The sequence below is a fragment of the Drosophila busckii genome, chromosome X (genome assembly GCF_011750605.1).
Source record: "Drosophila busckii strain San Diego stock center, stock number 13000-0081.31 chromosome X, ASM1175060v1, whole genome shotgun sequence".
Lineage (NCBI taxonomy): Eukaryota > Metazoa > Arthropoda > Insecta > Diptera > Drosophilidae > Drosophila > Drosophila busckii.
Window position 1 is genome coordinate 3729542 of NC_046608.1, and position 18502 is coordinate 3748043.

The 18502-nt window shown below is 33.7% G+C and overlaps 2 protein-coding genes across 2 annotated transcripts in view; both read right to left on the reverse strand.

The window, feature by feature from the left end:
* The window catches only part of LOC108606840 (AF4/FMR2 family member 4), a 92959-nt gene that overhangs the window by 63368 nt on the left and 11089 nt on the right, over positions 1-18502 (reverse strand). The gene's annotated exons all lie outside the window — the stretch shown is intronic.
* On the reverse strand, positions 8856-9608 carry LOC117134908 (proteasome subunit beta type-1-like). Its single transcript, XM_033294357.1, has one exon. The coding sequence runs from the start codon at positions 9606-9608 to the stop codon at positions 8856-8858; it is 753 nt and encodes a 250-aa protein (XP_033150248.1).

The following is an 18502-nucleotide window of genomic DNA, read 5'->3' on the forward strand; positions in this document are numbered from 1 at the left end:
TGAGAGTGTGCGAGTGTGTGTGTGTGTGTGTGAGGACAAGCTTTAAATGTTGGCGGCATGTCATGGAAATAACATTAAAAACACATTAAAACCGCGAGTGTCTGGCCAGAGAGCTCAACAACAAAAGCTAAACGATGTGAGAATCCAGATAGTGTATGCGACAAAGATTGTTGCCGCTGCTGTTGTTGTTGTTGATGATGATGGCCAAAAAAGAAAAAAACGCACATAAGCCAAAGTAAAATAAAGGCACAAAAAGTAGTAGTAGTAGTAGTAGCAGTAGTAGTAGAAAAAACGTAGCAGACACAACTTGAAGGTTTTAACGCAGACATTTGCCTTCCGCCCCAAGCTTTGTGTGTATTACAACATTGTGCCGTTAATTTGACTTTTACACACACACACACACACACAGAGACAGAGACAGACGTAGACAAGCAATGTGCAGATGCCGCACATATTTGTTGCAAGTTTGTGTTTTGTTGTTTGATGTTGTCAACATACCTGCAAAGACAGAAGAGCACACAAATAATTGTTAAATATTATTACAAATTAAACACAAGTAAGCAGCAGCTATGAATTTTTTAATATATAATAAAATAAGTTGAAATATCATTACAGTCAAGCAAACACTTTGCTTTTATTAAAAAAAATTAATATTATTTTTCCTTAATACTTTTATTAATTAAAAGCGTCAGCCATGCACATAACTTACTAAATTAATTACTTAGTAATGTAACTTTCAATAAATTCAGCAGCATAAACTGCAGCTCAAATTTTGTGAAAATATTTGAATTTTGACTTTGTTTTTGGCATTCAACTGAAATATATCTTCAGCCTTCTTTTCACAGCATAACATTAAAATTCATTCATTATTTTATCATTTCGTATGAATTTCGCATAATAATTGTGCTAAAGTTTGCATAGTTAACTTCCAATGAAATGTGCATTTGTAACATTTAAGTTTTCATTTCAATTTATCAGCAACAATAATAATTTATTTTTGGTAATAAGAATTTAAACTTATTTATGCAATTTCAATTAGTTCAGTTATTTATTTAACATTTTCGCTATTGCAAACGCAATGCAATTAATTAATTACTACACTTTGGCCTTAGAAAATAAATTACAATTTTTTTAATGAAAATAATGCAAAATTATTTACATTGAATAAATGCAAAATAAAATAAAAATAAAATGAGATCGAAATGAGAATAAAAAAAAATAAAAATAAAATAATAATAAAAATAAAATAAAAATAAAATAAAAATAAAATAAATAAAAATAAAATAAAATAAAATAAAAATAAAATAAAAACAAAAATAAAATAAAATAAACAGAAAATAAAATAAAATTAAATGAATAAAATAAAATAAAAATAAACTAAAATAAAATAAACATAAAATAAAAATTCAAATACAAGTAAAATAAAAAAAAAAATAATATAAAATAAAATAAATATAAAATAAAATAAATATAAAATAAAATAAATAAAGCAATATAAATATACGTATTTTATAATGAAATGATATGCAGCAACTGCTCTAAATTGTTAAATGTTGTAAACCATTCCCTACTATTTAATAAACATTTGAATTTCAAATTTTTACATGAGCAAAGCAAACGCTAGCTTCCCATATATATATATATATATTTATTTTCCTATGGCTTACATATACTTATAGCCAAATAGCTTCCGTTTGACTGGGCTCGCTAATCATCCGCGATGGGGACGACGACGACGACGCAGCAAACAAAAAAGCAATTAAGCATAGCCCCCCACCCCGCCGCTCTTCACTCTTTTTGTTGCTACGCATATCAAATGTAAAAATGTATAATGGGCTTAGATAGACTCGCTGCTGCTCTCGCCACTTGCCACACACTCATTCAACATAGTTATGCGCTAGCTACGCCTCATTAGTCCCGCTGGGCAACAGCTGTAACACACCCCTCACCCCTCTCTCAGCAATAGCAAATAGCAAACAAATGGAAATTATAATAAGGCAACGAAAACAAACGCATGAAAAATGATTTTGGCCAAGTTTTTACAGCCACACAACAAATGATTATTAAATCATTAAAAATTAACAATTTTTCAGCGCGGCTAATGATACCAAGCATATATAGTGAGAGATTAGTGTAGTCTATATATATTTATTGCATATGCAAATATCAAAGTGTGTGTGGGTGTTGGGTGCTGCTTGCTTTTTTTTTGGCAGTGACTTGGCAAAGTAAAAGTTTTGCCACGCGACATGAGCGACATGAATGTATAAGAGCAATATATTGGTATATATCCATATATTGCGCCCAGTGGCTATAATAGCTCATAAATGATTGCATGCAAGTTTTCTGTGTGTGCGTGTGTGTGTGTGTGTGTGTGCTTGGCTTATGATTGATGATGGCCATTGATTGATGCATGACGTCGCTTTGCTTGTCGTTCAAATGTTGTTGCTGCCATTTAATTGAATTTTCAAGGCAGCCGTTGAACTTGCGCATTTATTTTTTGCATGCTTATCAGCCACAAAACACACACACACACTGGCTAGCCCCCCACCCACCCCTTGTGTACTTTGTGTACGTGTAGCGAAGTGTTGAAAATTTATGCGTAAAATGCGCCACATAATCGTCAGTCATCAACACATTTTATTGCAACATCATTGGCAGGCACTGGCCACAAAAAAAGAAAAATAACCACCGCACCGCCCCCCACTGCCCAGACGCTGCACTAACTCACAGCCTATTTGTCATTTGCCTTTTGTTGTTGCCACACTTGACAAAAATTTTCAGCATTTTAAATTCAAGCTAAACTAAACTCTGCTTTTTAGCATATTGTCATTTGATATTGATATATTTATTTATATATATTTTTTTTTGTAACTAATAACTCAAAACTGCTTAATTAATTTTTCAATTTGTTGTAACTTTATATTGCAGCGCATAATTTTCTCTTCAATCAACAATAAAGTTAAAAATCTTTAGCTGCTTTTGAAAAATTTTTAGAAAATCTCACTATAACAAATACTAATAAATGCTTTATTAATTTTGTATTTTGTTGTAACTTAATATTCATATTATTTGTTATTTCTTATTTATGCATAAAAAGTAAAAAAATCTGTAGCTGCTTTTGAAAATTAATTGCAATGCAGCTTATTTAAATTTAAAAAAATATATTTTTAAGCTATTTTTTGATTATTAGTTGCATTATATGCAGTTTAGCTATTTAATTTAAAATATTTTAAAAATTAATCTAACAAAAAATAGCGCAATGCTGAATATTTTGCTTAAAAATTATTTATGCGTATTTTGTTTTTTTTTTTAATTGCATTTTTTTAAAATAGCAAGCAAATTAATAATTAATTGTATTGAATACAAGCTATATAAAATTATATATATTAAAAAAAAATTATTTTAAGCTATTTTTTACTATTAGTTGCATTATATACATTTAAGCTATTTTATTTATGCAATTAGCAAAAAATAATTTATTACTAAATATTTAAAATACAAAAAATAGCGAAATGCATATTATTTTGCTTTAAAATTATTTTATTTGTTTAATTAATTAAAAATATTTTTAAATTTATTTACAATACAAAAAATAGCGCAATGCTTATTATTTTGCTTAAAAATTATTTTATTTTTTTAATATATAATTTTTTTAATAGCAAACAACATATGCAAAAAATATCATCATTTATTTTTTAGTCATTTTATAAGCAAAAAAGTTGCTGCTGCTTGTAATAATTTTTGTTAAAATATATGCCAAAAGTTTTAAACTAAATTCAAAAACAGCGCAGCGCTTTGTAAAATTTTTTGCATTCTAATTTTTTCAAGTGGCAGCAGCAGCAGCAGCAGCTTCTGCTTTATAGCCTAGAATAAAAATATGCAGACAATGAAAAATGGCAGCGCCCAGGCAATGCCTTCGATGTCTGTTTTTTATGAGTTGTTGCCACAACAGCAAAGGCGGCAGCAACAACAACAACAACAACAACAACAACAACACTTGTTCTTTGTGATAAATGGCAGCGGTGCCAATCAAAATTGTTTATAATTGTCATTAGCTAGGAAGTTGGGTAGTTAGGTTGGAACTGGCGCTGTCGCTGGCGTTGAGTCTGACGACTAATGCGGCACCTTGGAATGGTCATGGCGTGCGTTAAGCAATTTCAATTAAACGTTGAAGTTACTACTCTTATTACGGCTTACTGCCTGTTTTTTTGCTGTTGCTGTTGCTGTTGTGGCCATGGCTATAATCACAGCCACTTTGTCACCCACCCAGCGGCAGAGAACTTTGTGTGTGTGCTGCGGTGGGTCCGAGAGCCAAGCCCGACGCACACTTAATGCAGCTGCCACACGCAAGTGGCGCATAAAAACAAAATGCTTTAGTTTTGCTCTCACTCTCTCTCTCTCTCACTCTCTTCAGCTGCTGCTGCACCCCGTTTGCCCTTTTTTTGTAGTTGGTACTTTATACTTTTGGCTTTATAGGAAGTTGTCGGCCTCGAGCTGTTGCCGGAAATGAAGATGATGCAGCACAAAAAAAAAACTGAGCTACGAAATAAATAAACTACACGCCATTACGTTACACACACACACACACACACACACATGCATATATATATTTTGTAATGTGTGCATAATGCTTTAGCCAATGCGAATCGCTTTTGAAAATTGCCAACAAAATACATTTGCCAAACAGCCGCGACCTAACCTCAAACCCACACACACAAACAAACACACATGTGTGTGTGTGTGTGTATTTGTCTGTTTACAGTGCATTGACATTTCTATATATACGCACCACTGTGCGCCAAAAAGGGTCAAACTGTCTACACAATACGCTTTAGATTTCGATTTGAAATTGCGTCTACTCCTTTTTTTTTTTGCTATTCGTTGCTGCTTATCAATTGCATCTAGTGCGTCCTTTTTTAGGCCTTCAAAACTGTTTCAAATGTTCTCGTTTATCAACGCTTATCAGCAAAATAAAATAGTCCAAACTGTTGAATTTGCAAATTTGACAAATTTGTTGCAGTTGCGACTTTAAATTTTCATTTTCTTTTGCCAATTTACATTTCGCATTTGATTACATTTTGTTTTAAGTACTTTCTGCATTGCATTTTAAGTGTTTTAGCCATTTTTTACTTTTTGTTTGTGTGTGTGTGTGTGTGTGTGTGTGTGTGGCTCACATACATAGTTAATTTCATAAAAATAATTTATTTAAATAAAGTTTTGTATGAGTTCACAAATGACTTTGCTTGCTTGCTACAGCGCACAGTGGTTGCGACTTAAAATAAATGCAGCTTAAAAATGCACAAAATAAAATATTTGTATATTTATTATTATTATTATTACAAATATTAATAAATTATATAAGCTTGCGCATAATTTTGTACCACTATGCGCTGCACTATAATAATTTAAATCAAAGTTTTTAATAATTTTGCACCACTGTGCATACAAAATGTTGCTTTTGTACCACTATCGCACGCACTTTTATTTTTATTCAAGTCACACAAAATTCATTTATTCAATTCTGCACCACTGTGCCAAAACGTCGCAACATTTGTTGTTGTTTATCTTTTTATGCAGTGTGCAAGAATGCAAGAGCGAGACAGCACCATGTGTGAATTTCAAAAAGGGCAAAAGTTGTTGCTTGCAGCTTTTAAGCTAATTAAACCAAACAAAAAATAAAATTCAAATGCAAACAAAAAACTTAAAACGCAACAACTACAACAGAGCAAATTAAATTACACAAATTTAGCCGCACAACATGTTGCATTATTTTGTAATAAAACATTTCAATTAACTTGCAACAGCAACAACAACAACAACTTGAACTTTAAGTCACATGCTGGACCGACTTGCTTCACCTGCAAAGCGCATTCAATCATAACGACGACAGCGACAAAGTGAAGGCAAAGTCAGAAAAAAAAAATATAAAATTTAACCCAAAATTGATGAGGTGTGGCACTCTCCTCACACCCCACTCAGCGTTGCGCCCCCCCTTTCCAGCCATTAAAAAAGAAAATTAATTAGCGCCTGGCCGCTTGGCCTGCCCAACAGCCAAAAAGCCAACAACAAAAATATGAAGACGGTAACTTGATGATGTTGCCGCAGCCAAAAAAAAGATGAAACGAGTAAAGTGTAGCGGGGGTGGGCGTTGCGCTTGTCGCGTGTGTTTCCCCCCCCCCCACACACACACACTTAATGTTGCCTCATTTATTTTTTCATTCGTTGCATGTCCCCCTAGCTCAATTTTGTTTATGCTACGACGCTAAAGTGTCAACCGAAATTAATTGCTAAACAAATGTCTAATCTTTGCCATTTAAAAAGCGCATAAATCAAGCGCAAATCAAACACTCAAAGCAAGAAGAAGAAGCACACAACAAAAACTAAAAGCAACACATGAGACACACACACACACACACAAGTTGCTGTTTCTATTTCAAATTGAGTTTTCAGTTTTAGTTTTCGTTGTGTGTAAAACAAAAAAAAAACAATACACTAAACATAACAGAAATTTGTAAATTGTAATTGAGCTAGACGCATTAGGCTAAAGCAAAGTTGTGCATAATTTAAAAAAAAAAATGGGCACACTAAAGTGAAAATAGTTTTGAGCATAGCTGAAACTTTGTAGCTTGCATTAGAATTATTTAGTTTAGAGCTGATCAAAAGTAAAATTGCCAAGTGTTAAATGCTTATAACAAAATTAATTTTCTTTTTAATTAGCATTCTATGTTATATGCTACTATTTAATTATTAAATAATATGCTACAATTTCATTTCATTTTTAACTATTAATTTCGTTATTATTTATCATTTATTTTTATCATCAATTTTTATGCACACATTTTATTTGATATTTATTTTATAATAATCAAATTAGCAACAATTGCAAAGAAATATAATTTTCAATTGTAAATATTACATTTGTTTTTTTTAACATTTATTTACGTTATTATCTGTATTATTTTTAATTGATATTTATTTTATAAAAATAAAATTTTGAGCAATTGCAAAGAAATATAATTTTTCTATTTTAAATATTACATTTGTTTTGAAACTTTTATTTCCGTTATTATTTTTAATTGATATTTATTTTATAAAAATGCAATTTGCAACAATTTCAAAGAAATATAATTTTATATTTTAAATATTGCATTTGTTTTTTAACATTTATTTTCGTTAGCATTTGTTTTATTTTTAATTGATTTTTATTTTATACAAATAAAATTAGCAGAAATTGCAAAGAAATATAATTTTCTATTTTAATTATTACATTTTTTTTTAAACTTTTATTTTCGGTATTATTTTTAATTGATATTTATTTTATAAAAATGCAATTTACAATTGAAATTGTTGGTCTCCATTTTTATTTATACAATAATATAATTGATATTAATTTTATAGCAGCGCATTATATTTATTTTTTATATATTTTTTGTATATTTTGATAATTTTTATTTTTAAGCGCATATATTGTTATTGCTTTTATTATTTCATTACTTTATATTTTTTATAGCTGCCACAGTTTTTTATTTATATTATAATAGTTTTATTTGCTTGCTACTTGCAGCGTAGAATTTTAGATTTATATGTTTGTTGTTATTTTATTTTTGGCACTCGATTTATTTTTAATTTCAAAAACAGCTTGCCCTATATAAAGCGACAGAGGAGAGTTTTGTATAAGCAAAAGCAGCAGCAGCAGGAGCAGCAACAAAAATATTATTGCACTCTATTGTTTGCGTTATGCATGACAAAAATGCATAAAATATTAAATAATGTAGAACAAGCGCAAGAGCAAGCGAGCGAAAGAGAGAGAGAGAGAGAGTGAGTGAGAGAGCGAGTCAAGTTTGAAAGAGTGCAGCGAGCAGTTATTATATAAAGTCAGGCACTCATAAATGTCAGTGAGTCTCGCTAACTCAATTCACAGTGCAGCGGCAGCGGCAGCTACTGGGCGCAGCCACGCCCATATGCCGCCCACGCCTTTGCGCAGAGAGTTGGCGCGCTTTGTAGCCTTTGGGGCAATGCATTTATGATTTACTTTTTGCTCTTTTGCAATTCGAAAACGCCTTCAACTCCATTCGTTTGGGTCAACTTTGTTTGCTGGCACCCCCACCCCCGCCCCCACACTACTTAGCCCACCCATTTGTGTGCATTTTGGTGTGTGAATTTTTTTCCATTGCTTCGATTTTTTGACTCACTTCGCAGCTTCTTCATTTTTTTTTGACTGCGGCGCTCTCTTGTGCTTTGAGTTAAAATGTAAATTTTTATGTCACTGGGATATTTCCAGTTGCATAGGCATTGACAGAACACTTCGGACACGCTGCCAAAAAAAAAAAAAAAAAAGAAAATACACTGTGACTTTCTCTTGTGCCAGTTTTATGCTCCACTGGGGCAGGCAGGCGCCGCCACCACCCACAGGTGGCAAATTTTATGGCTTTCATAGTCTTTTGACAAAAATTCTGCTTGCTGGCACTTTTCTTTTTTTTTTTTTTTTTGTATAGCAAAAATATTTATTTGACAATTTTGTTTGCTTCGCACGCTCTGACAATTTTTTTATTGACCCCAGCCCCAGCCCCAGCCCCAGCCTCAGAACCTTTCGAACACTTTTTGTGCAAATTTTATGCAGTTTTCGCTTTTCCAATTTTTTTTGCTTATTGCTCTAACTGTTTGTAAAATTTGCATTTGTTGTTGGCGTGGCCACAATTAAACTTTACGACTGCAATTTACAGACCCCCCCCTCAACGCAAAGTTTTGTACAATTTAAAGGCGTTTTTAACTTTTGATTCGAACGAAATTTAGGCAGCAGCTCTCAAATATAAAACTTGAAATTTTTGTTAGTCTCGCTCTCGCTCTCGCTTTGCTTAATCGTGACGCAACTCCATGGAATCTTCTTCAATTCCTTGCTTGGTTATAATCAAAATCTGCACCCAGTCGCCGGTGAAAATGTCACGCTCGCTGGCTGTGCGGAACGCATCTTTGGTTATGCTTACGGCTCGCTTAATGGTCAGCTCCGGCTGCTGCTCCGGCGGTATGTTGGTATTCTCGAATGCCACCTGATTGTCCAGTATGGGCATAAGCATCTGGCCGGCCACGCCGGCGGCAGTGTACGGCACCGTCTCGAAAAAACCCACCGGATCGTAGGTATAGAGCATGCCCTTGCCATTCGCATCCAAGCCGGCCAGGATGTTCAGCACCAAGTAGGGATAGAAACGCTTGGCGTACATGGCAATCATCATCATGTTCGCCAGCGCTTCCGTCGTCATTGGCTTATTATGCTTTTGCTCATACAGCTGGATGCGCTCCTTGACCAACCCCATGAAGCCCAACACATCGGCCCAGCAGCCCGTGGAGCCCAACACAGCCATGGGCAGCAGCTGGAACAATTTGCTGTGTTCGGTCAGCAGCACAGTCTCCTCGTTGCTGAAGCGCGTATCGCAGGCAATGACCACAAAGTCCTCGCCAGCAATTCCCGTTACTGTGCCGCCATTGTACTCGTATGGATTGAAGTTCATATCGATGTTCGATACGCTATCATCACTATCAATATCAGTCTCATCGAAATCATCATCAGTGCCGGCCCTTCTACTAATTTCACTGTCACTGCTGCTACTCATCTCTTCAATTTCGCTTTTCACTTGTATAAAATGTGGAAATTAAATTTAAAAAATTGTTGAAAAATTTCAATTGCTCGTTATATGTAAAAAATGTTGTCGCTCCGACTGTAGCTCGTTTATGAATGTGTTTTTATTATATTTACATACATTTAAATATTTCCGCTTGCTGACTTAAAACTCAGTGCAGACTTTCGACTAAAAATTCAATAGCTCTAGCATTTATTTTTTATTTTTATATTAATTTATTATATATATATTTTTTTAATTTTGTTGTGCAATTTTTTGCTTTTTTTTAAAGGTTTTTTACAACTTTAATATATTTTACATTTATATTTATTTATGCATTATTATTATTTATTTATATTTTATAAAAATGTTAAGCAGCAAGTTTGTTTTACATTTCGTAGTTATTATTAATCCAATAGCTAAAAAGTTATAAAAAAAAAAATCAGCGTATAGACATTAATTAATTTTTTAATATTCTTATCACATTATTTATTTATGCATAAATTTATTTTTATTATTTATATTGTAATTTGTAATATTTATACAAATTTAATAATTTTTTGATTGTTTTTATATAGTTTACTATATAAATTAATTTTGCAACATTTTTAATTTATGCGCATTTATATTTTACTTCTTCATATAATTTTTATAATTTATATTGTATATTTATATATTGTAATGATTTTTTGATTGTTTTCATATTTTTTATTTATATTAGTTTACTATATAAATTATTTTGCAACATTTCTATGCTTTTATTTACGCGCATTTATTATATTCATTTATTATTTTACTTCTTTTTATTTTGTTTAATTTCTCTATTTTTTGTAGTAAATATTTAATGCAAATTTGACGATTTCAGCTGCACGCTACTTTAATTTATCGCTAGCAATTGTTATTGTTTTTGCTTGCTATAAACAAATTGAAGTAGTTCTGCTTTTTGCTGCTTATATTTGTTTATATAATTGACTAGAGCTTCCGCTGTTATTTCCTTTATGCCAGGCCCAAGCCTTTTGAAGCTCACTGTACCCCCTAATTAGCTAAAGTCGAAGGTTGAGCACTTCCAGTATATATATATATATATATATATAGACTTCAGCCCCACGCTACTTTTATTGATATTTGATTATGTGGGCCATATGGCGAAACAATGAGCCTTTTGTCAAAAGACTTTCGGCTGCTGCCGAATTTCAATTCATTCTGCTTTCTTTTTGGTTTTTTTTCTTGTGTATTTTTTGGCAGAGGAAATGGCCGCAGGCGGGCCTGTCGCTTTAACATTTGATGTCGCTTTGAAGGCAGGCACAGGCTGCTTTGCTTCAAATTTCAATGGAGTGCCACTGACAATGAGTCGCTGCCTCAGTCACAGTCACAGTCACAGTCTCAGCCTCAGCCTCAGCCTCAGCCAATGTGGCAGCCACTTGAGCGTCCGCAGAACAAGCGTTGCGATTTGCTTAACTGACATTTGATATAGCCTGGCACTATATAGTAGTAGTATATAGCATACATAGGCAGGTAGACGCAGCCTAGAGGCAACTGCCAGCGAAGCGTGCAAGCGAGACAGCAAATTGTTAATGAAGCATTAAGCAGTTTGTGCGTAGATTTTTAGCAGCAACAGTTACGCACAATGACAAACAGTTACAGTTACACACACACACACAGACGCACACACACACACGCAGCTGTGAAGAGCAAAAGATACATTGGCCTGCCTGTGTGTTCTGTTGGCCTGTGAACGGAAATTGCGCTAAGTGCTCTGGCACGCAAAATAAACATTGGCCCTGCATAGCTTTTGTTCATTGTTGTTACGCCTCATACTCCACACCCGCTCCGCAGCTCTCCCCCGCTTCTACATTTGCACTCCTCCCTTTAAATATAAGTCCTGAGTTCCTGTAGCCCAGCTTATATTTCTGCCTTGTTAACTGCCAGCGTTTTTCAGAGGCTCTCGCTTTAGCACTGGGGCGCTGCCTTTTCGGGTGCAACACACTTTCAAGTACTCAAAGTGAGTCACACACACACACACACACACACATATACAATGCTTCCCTTTTTACTTATTTTTTCTCTATTTGGTTTAATTTTTTTTTTTTTTTGGTTAGGGTGCAGTGCATTAACCCCACTGTGCCAGCTAACTAACAATAAGTAAGCTTATATCTTTGCTATAAACCACTGTATGTAATAATTAAAGCGTTTAAGATTTGACTACGCCATCAATTAAACTCGTTAATTATCGAAATGCACTTTACGCATAAGAATTTTGACTTTCGCCTGTTTTATTAAAGCGCTTAGGACTTACATTTACTGCTAAGCAGCAGCAATTAAGCTTATTTGTGCTATCGATACTATCGATAAGTTACTAAAATGCACTTTATAAAGATATTTTGCTTATAATTTGCAACTTTACGCAATGCTCTTGCTCTAGACACTTAAACAAAGCAGCAGCTAGGCTTGTTAGCGCTATCGATACTATCGATAAATTACTAGCATGCAATTTAAAGCGCTATTTTGCTTTGGAATTGCTACTGTAGCCAATGCTTTTGCTATACAACAGTTAGGCTTAATTTTATTGTTTAAGCTAATGCGCATTTGCCCCACTGTGCGCAGCAACTGTGTTCATGATCTATATGTTCGCTTTGTATCAACAAATATAACTTTAAAGCGCTTAAGACTTGCAGTAAAGCAGTTGCGAAGCTTATTAGTGTTATCGATACTATCGATAAGTTGATAAAATGCACTTTTATGCTTTAAATTTGCTGCTGGTCTTACAATAAAGCAGTTGCGAAGCTTATTAGTGTTATCGATACTATCGATAAGTTGATAAAATGCACTTTTATGCTTTAAATTTGCTGCTTTAGCTGCTGCTCTTGCTCTAAACACAATTTAAACTGCAGTCGCTCAAAATTTCACAACTATCGCATAGCATTTGCCTTTAATCAAAGTTGCTGCTGCTGTTGCACTTTGCAGTTGCTGCTGCCTTACTGGAGTGTTATTTTATTATAACGTTTTTTTTTAGGAATTTTCAGCTGGCTGACACACTCATAATACTTCAGGGCTAGGGGCTATAAAAAGGGGACAACAACCGCACAGTTCGTTGCAAGTTCTTTTCGCCCCCCATTTTCATTTTTTCGGTATTCGCAGTTGTTGTGCTTTACTTTCTTTTTTTGCCACTGCTGTTGTTTCTGCTGAAGGGAAGCCCAAAGTCGTGGCTTTGATTGAGAGCCAAAGCCCAGCCACAGCCACAGCGACAGCCAGAGCAAACAGGAACAGGACTCACAGTCTGTGGCAGGACACAAAAGCGTTACCCGAAATGTACGAAGGAACAACAACAACGAAACTCAGCTAGACACACAGCATAGCGTAAAAAGGGGCGCCAAACTGTAACGCTGATCAACGTAAAGGGCTGCACATGGACGTGCAGCAACGAGGGGGTTGGGGCAGACTTGTAAGCTCAAGTCATTAGGCTTGCTACGTACTGCGCCTTTGTTTGACAGTTTTCTTCTTTTTTTTTTTTTTGCCCAAAAAAAAACAAATATTGTAATATGCACACACAAGCAAATTTCTATGTGTGTGTGTCTTAACCTGGTCAAAAACATACAAAAAAATAGCAGCAGACTTGACTTAAGGGTGTGCGTACTTGTTAGCTTTAGTGGGCGTGGCCAGGAAGCGTATGTCAGCAGCAGCAGTCAAGTCAAGCAGCAACAATTACAACAACTAGCAGTAAATATTATAAAAAATGCGAAAATAATAACAACAAAAAGAAAAAAATAAAATACATAAATAAATTGTAAGCAAAGGGCGCGGTCGCCAAAACTCGCATAAATATAAAAACTACATGCACACACACATGTGTGTATGTGTGTGTGTGTGGCAAAGTTGCAAGTATGTACGTTGCACTGTTTGCCTGGGGGAGTGTTGTTGCCGCTTGTGCTGCTTGGTAACAAACTTGTCTACTTAATCCAATGCGGGGTAGCAAATATACACAGAAAAAAATTACACATAAACAATAAACAAAAAATTAATTGCAAGCATAGCATAGCATAGCTCTAAAAATATTTATTTTTTGATTTTAAATTAATAAGTTAAATTATTCAATCATTTTTTATAGTATAAACATACTTTTATATTTTTATTTTAATAAATAATTGGAAATTAAATAAATGCTCCAATTTAGCATTTTAAGCTTATAGAATTTTCTATATATTTGTATTTTTATTTGCTTGTAAATTAGATGAAAAACTTAAATTATCAAATTAGTTTTTATAATAAAGGCATGTATTTTAATTTTTATTTTCAATATATAATTGGAAATTAATTCAGCATTTCTAGCATGCTCTAAATATTTTTATTTTTATTTGCATGTAAATAGCCGAAAAACTTAAGTAATTATTTTTTATTGTATATTTTTTATTTTAAATAAATAATTGGAAATTAAATAAATGCGCCAATTTTATAATTTTTCTTTATTTATTAAATCCTTTTTTGTTGTTTTTATTTCGAATAAATTTTTTTTGTACTATAAAATTGCAAATAAAATAATTTTTATGTCAATTCAATAATTTTTGTAAAATTGTAAATTTTTAATTGCTTAGCAGCTTTGAAGTTTTATATTTTATGTTTATACGATTTTTTTCAATGCTTGTAAATTTATAAAATAAAAATATATACAAAAAATAATAACTTAAAGGGTCATTCATTTTAATATGCCACACGCTTCACATACACAACATGCCACATGCCACATGCCCCATGCCGACACGCATTTGCTGGCGACACTCGCAAAAAGCTCCCCTAAGCACGCGCAAAGCAATTGGCCGCCACCCCCCGTGCGCGCGCCCATGTGCTTTGTGCAATGTGCCCCACACTTTTGGATTATTTGCATAAATTAATTACAAAACGCTGCCAGCGGGCAATTAGTGGCGTCCAAGTCTCAATGTGCGTAGCAAATTGGAATCGGTTAATGCGCGCCAAGCGGGGGCGGGGGCGGGTAGAAGCTTTGACTAAACAGGAGGAGTAGCAGTGAAGAGGGGGGGGGGGGCTAAGCTTATGCTGTGGATAACCGCGCATGGGGTTGTCAAGGTAAACTTTTTTAATTATGAAAATTAAGTGCAGCAGCGACTGCGACGGCGACTGCAGCGCCTAACGTTTCTATGTATGTGAGTGTTAGTGTGTGTGTGTGTGACTGCCAGAAATTGAAAGCTGTTTCTAAATTAGCAACAACAGATGTTGACATTAATTGGACTTCATTGTTTAATACATGCCACATTTCTATGTATGTGTGAGTGTGTGTGTGTGTGTGCTAAATTTAATTGCAGCCTATTTGTTATTAACATGTTATTACAGCATATTTCATTTAATTAGCAGCGATTGTCAGCAAAAGAAACTTAACAAATTGTTACAAATATAATTAAATGCAATTCAAAAAAAATTCAATAATAATTTATAGAAATACAAGCAACGCAATTAAATGTGGAATTTAGTTGTCAAATACAGATTAAATTACAAATTTATGCATATTAACTTAAATTAGCTTTGTACTGGCATCAAAAAATTAATTTTAAGCTGCATTAGTCATAAATCAAATGCTATTAAATTCAAAAGCAATGCGTTGCTCATTTTAAAGTTTTAAAATATATTTATTGTCAAATAAAAATGGGCTAAAACTGCTAAAATTCTAAAAAAAAAATTTCCTAAGCTTATTTTTAATTTTTTTATATTTTTAAATGTAACTCAAAATTTACTTTAATTTTACTTTACTGCTAAAGTAGCAAATAATTTGCTTAAGCAATTAAATTTTATTATATTTTAATAAATTTGTTAATAAGCTGCTAAAGCAACAAATTAATTGCTTAAGCTTGATTTTAATTTTTTTTTTATATTAATAAATAAGCAAATAATTTGCTTAAGCTCATTTTTAATTTTTTTATATTTTAAAACATTTTCAAATAAGCTGCTAAAGCAACAAATAATTTGCTTAAACTAATTTTTAATTTGTACCTTTTAATAAAATTGCTAATAAGCTGCTAAAGCTATAAACTAATAGCTTAAGCTCATTTTTTAATTTTTAATATATTTTAATAAATTTTCAATAATTTTCTTAAGCAAGATAAAATAACTTTAAATGCTTATTGTTTGCTGCTCTCTTTCAAAGTTTAAGTTGAGCTGTCTGTGTTTTTTTTTAAAGAATGTTTTATGAAATGCGTTTGCATAAATGCATAAGCAATTAACTCACGCTCTTGGCTCTTAGCTCTGAGCTGCTGCTGGCTGCTTATTCAAATGACCAAGTTAAAGACAGAAGAGACATGTAAGTCAGTAAGTCAAAAGCAGTTTGTATGTGACTCAGCCAACCCGCTTGGCAATGCCCAGAGCAGAGCTCCAGAGCTACAACTACTTGTGTTTAATGATACCCGCATTACTCAGAAAAGAAGAAGAAGAAAAAAACATTCACTTTGACTGAGCAAAAGAGTTGCAAGTAATAAAGGGAGGGGGGCAGCTGTCCACCTGACCAGCGCTTGAGTCACTTGCTTGGCTACTTTCTCGTCTTAACAACAAACTATAAAAAAAAGCAAAGCAAAGCTGAACACCCTAACAATAATTCCAGAGCAAATCACGCCAATCACTCGACAAAAAGTTTTGCATAACAAACGAAACGGGCAGATAAAAACGAATGGGCCAGGCCAATGAGCGAGTGAGAGGGAGCGAACAATGTTAATGAGTCTTTGTCATTGTTTGGGCTATGGAAAACTCGCTTTTCCATTCATAATTCGTAGCAGATAGTGGAAACAAGTGTAGCAGCCGGTTCAAGGGTCAGCGCCAAACACAAATAGTAGTTCGGCTATCGTCACAACAACAACAACAACAGCCAAAGAGCAGAAAAAAGTAAATTTCAACTTTTGGCCACATGCTTCATTTATCACAAATTCATTTATCATTTGTCGTCAGTGAATGCTGCAAATGCGAATGTGTGTGTGTGTGTGTGTGCCCCAAAGGAAGTTGCCACGAACTAAGCGCCGCATGAAAATAAAAATAACAAGTAGCCAAGGCAGACGAAGAAAAATGATAAAGCAGCAACAACAACAACAGCTCAGCGCAGTTGTGAAGCTAGAAAATTTTAGCTACAATAGCTAAATACCCTGCAGTTCTTAATTTCAGCTAGAGTTAGTACAGTTGACAAATTAAGTGCAGCTTGCTGCTAAGCAAAATTTAATTATTATTAGCGCATTAGTTAAAGCTAATAATAATATGGAAATTAATTTTTTTTTTTTTTACTTGCAATCTATCCAATTAAAGATAATAAGTGAGTTTTTGCAGTCATGACTCCCATGGGTGGTCTATTTTGAAATTAATAATGAAATTTTATGTGTTTGCCAACTCTCAATATTTTGATATATAGCTGAACTTTGCTCTAAGCTACAAAATAAATGGCATTTATTATAAATTAAAGAAATTCTATAAGTAAATTGTATTATTATTATGCTAAGTGTAGCATAGTTCTGGCACTAATCTATGCTTAGCTAGTTAAAGCTTTTTTAAAAAAAATTCTATTAGTAATTTTTTTTTTTATTATTGCTTAGTTTAAAAAGAAAAATAAAGCTATAAATAAATTGTAGCTTGCTCCTTTTGAACTAGTCCTTGCACTAGTCTATGCATATATTTTTTTATAAGTTGCAGCCAAATATTTAATCGAATTGGAATAGCAATAAAGCCAGCCTCATTATAATTATTGTAGGATACATTTAAACTAGTTCTGGAGTAGAAGAAATTGTTGCATTAGCTAAAAATTATTAAAAGCTGCTTACTCTCAATACTAATTTGAATTTAAATGCACTAAATTCAAACATTGTTTGACTCTTTCGCACTAGTCTACGAACTACTTGCTCTGCTTTCAATTTTAGACGCACTGCAGGGTTGCTAAATGCAAAATTTTGAGCTACCAGGGCAAACGTTTTTGCTATAATTCCAACGAAAATAATTGTGTTTGATAAAATTATTTTTTAAGCAGCTTTTGTTGGTAATTACACAATTTATACTTTCAATTACTTGCTATTAATGTTAATTAAGCAATGTAATTATAAGTAATTGCTGCTGCTGCTGCGGCACAACAAGCAATGCCACAAAGTTATTATACCCCTTTTGCCACAAAGCCCCACACACCAAGCATAAAAAAAAAAGGTCAGGAAAATGCTACGAAGGAAAAACAACAACAAACGTTAAGAAGAAGAAGAAGCAGAAGAAGAAGAAAAAACCTACGATACGGCGGCTGCCAACGAAACGAAGCGAAAATAAAATTTCCAGCTAATGACAAAAATTTCCGGTTTCAACTTTGGCAATTTTTGTGCTTTCAAAGCTGCGGCGGCATTGGGCGCAGGAAGAGCGACAAGCGTATCAACAACAACAACAACAACAACAACAAAAGCAGCAGCAACAACAACAACTGAAACTCGCGCGCGACTAATGATAAACTTTGCAACAACGGCAACAAAAGTGAAAGTGCACAATTTATGTGCTGACAAGGAGCTGCAAGCGTCGTTGCCACATGTGGCATGCAGCAAAAATCAGTTTTGACTGCGCCTAAGACACACACACGGACACACACACACACCCACACATTGGCTCGTAATTTACAGTTAATTAGCTGCGCGTTGTCAGCTTGCAACAAAATGTTGCATTGACAATGCTCTTGCATTTTTAACCCTTTACGTTCATAATTTTTATTTTTTGCTTTTTTTTTTTTTGCAATTTGTTGCGCATGCGTTGCACGTTTGACGCCACATTTTGCGGCAGCTTGGAATGTTAAGTGCTTTGGGCAGCCAGCTGCTGCCAAAGGTGTTGCCAAAGGTGTTGAGCTGCCCCCCCCCACCAGCCCCAACCCAACTCAAAGTCTGGGCAAC

Excerpts from the sequence above, each read along its gene's own strand:
- LOC117134908 (XM_033294357.1), bottom strand. The coding sequence starts at position 9,608 with ATGAGTAGCAGCAGTGACAGTGAAATTAGTAGAAGGGCCGGCACTGAT.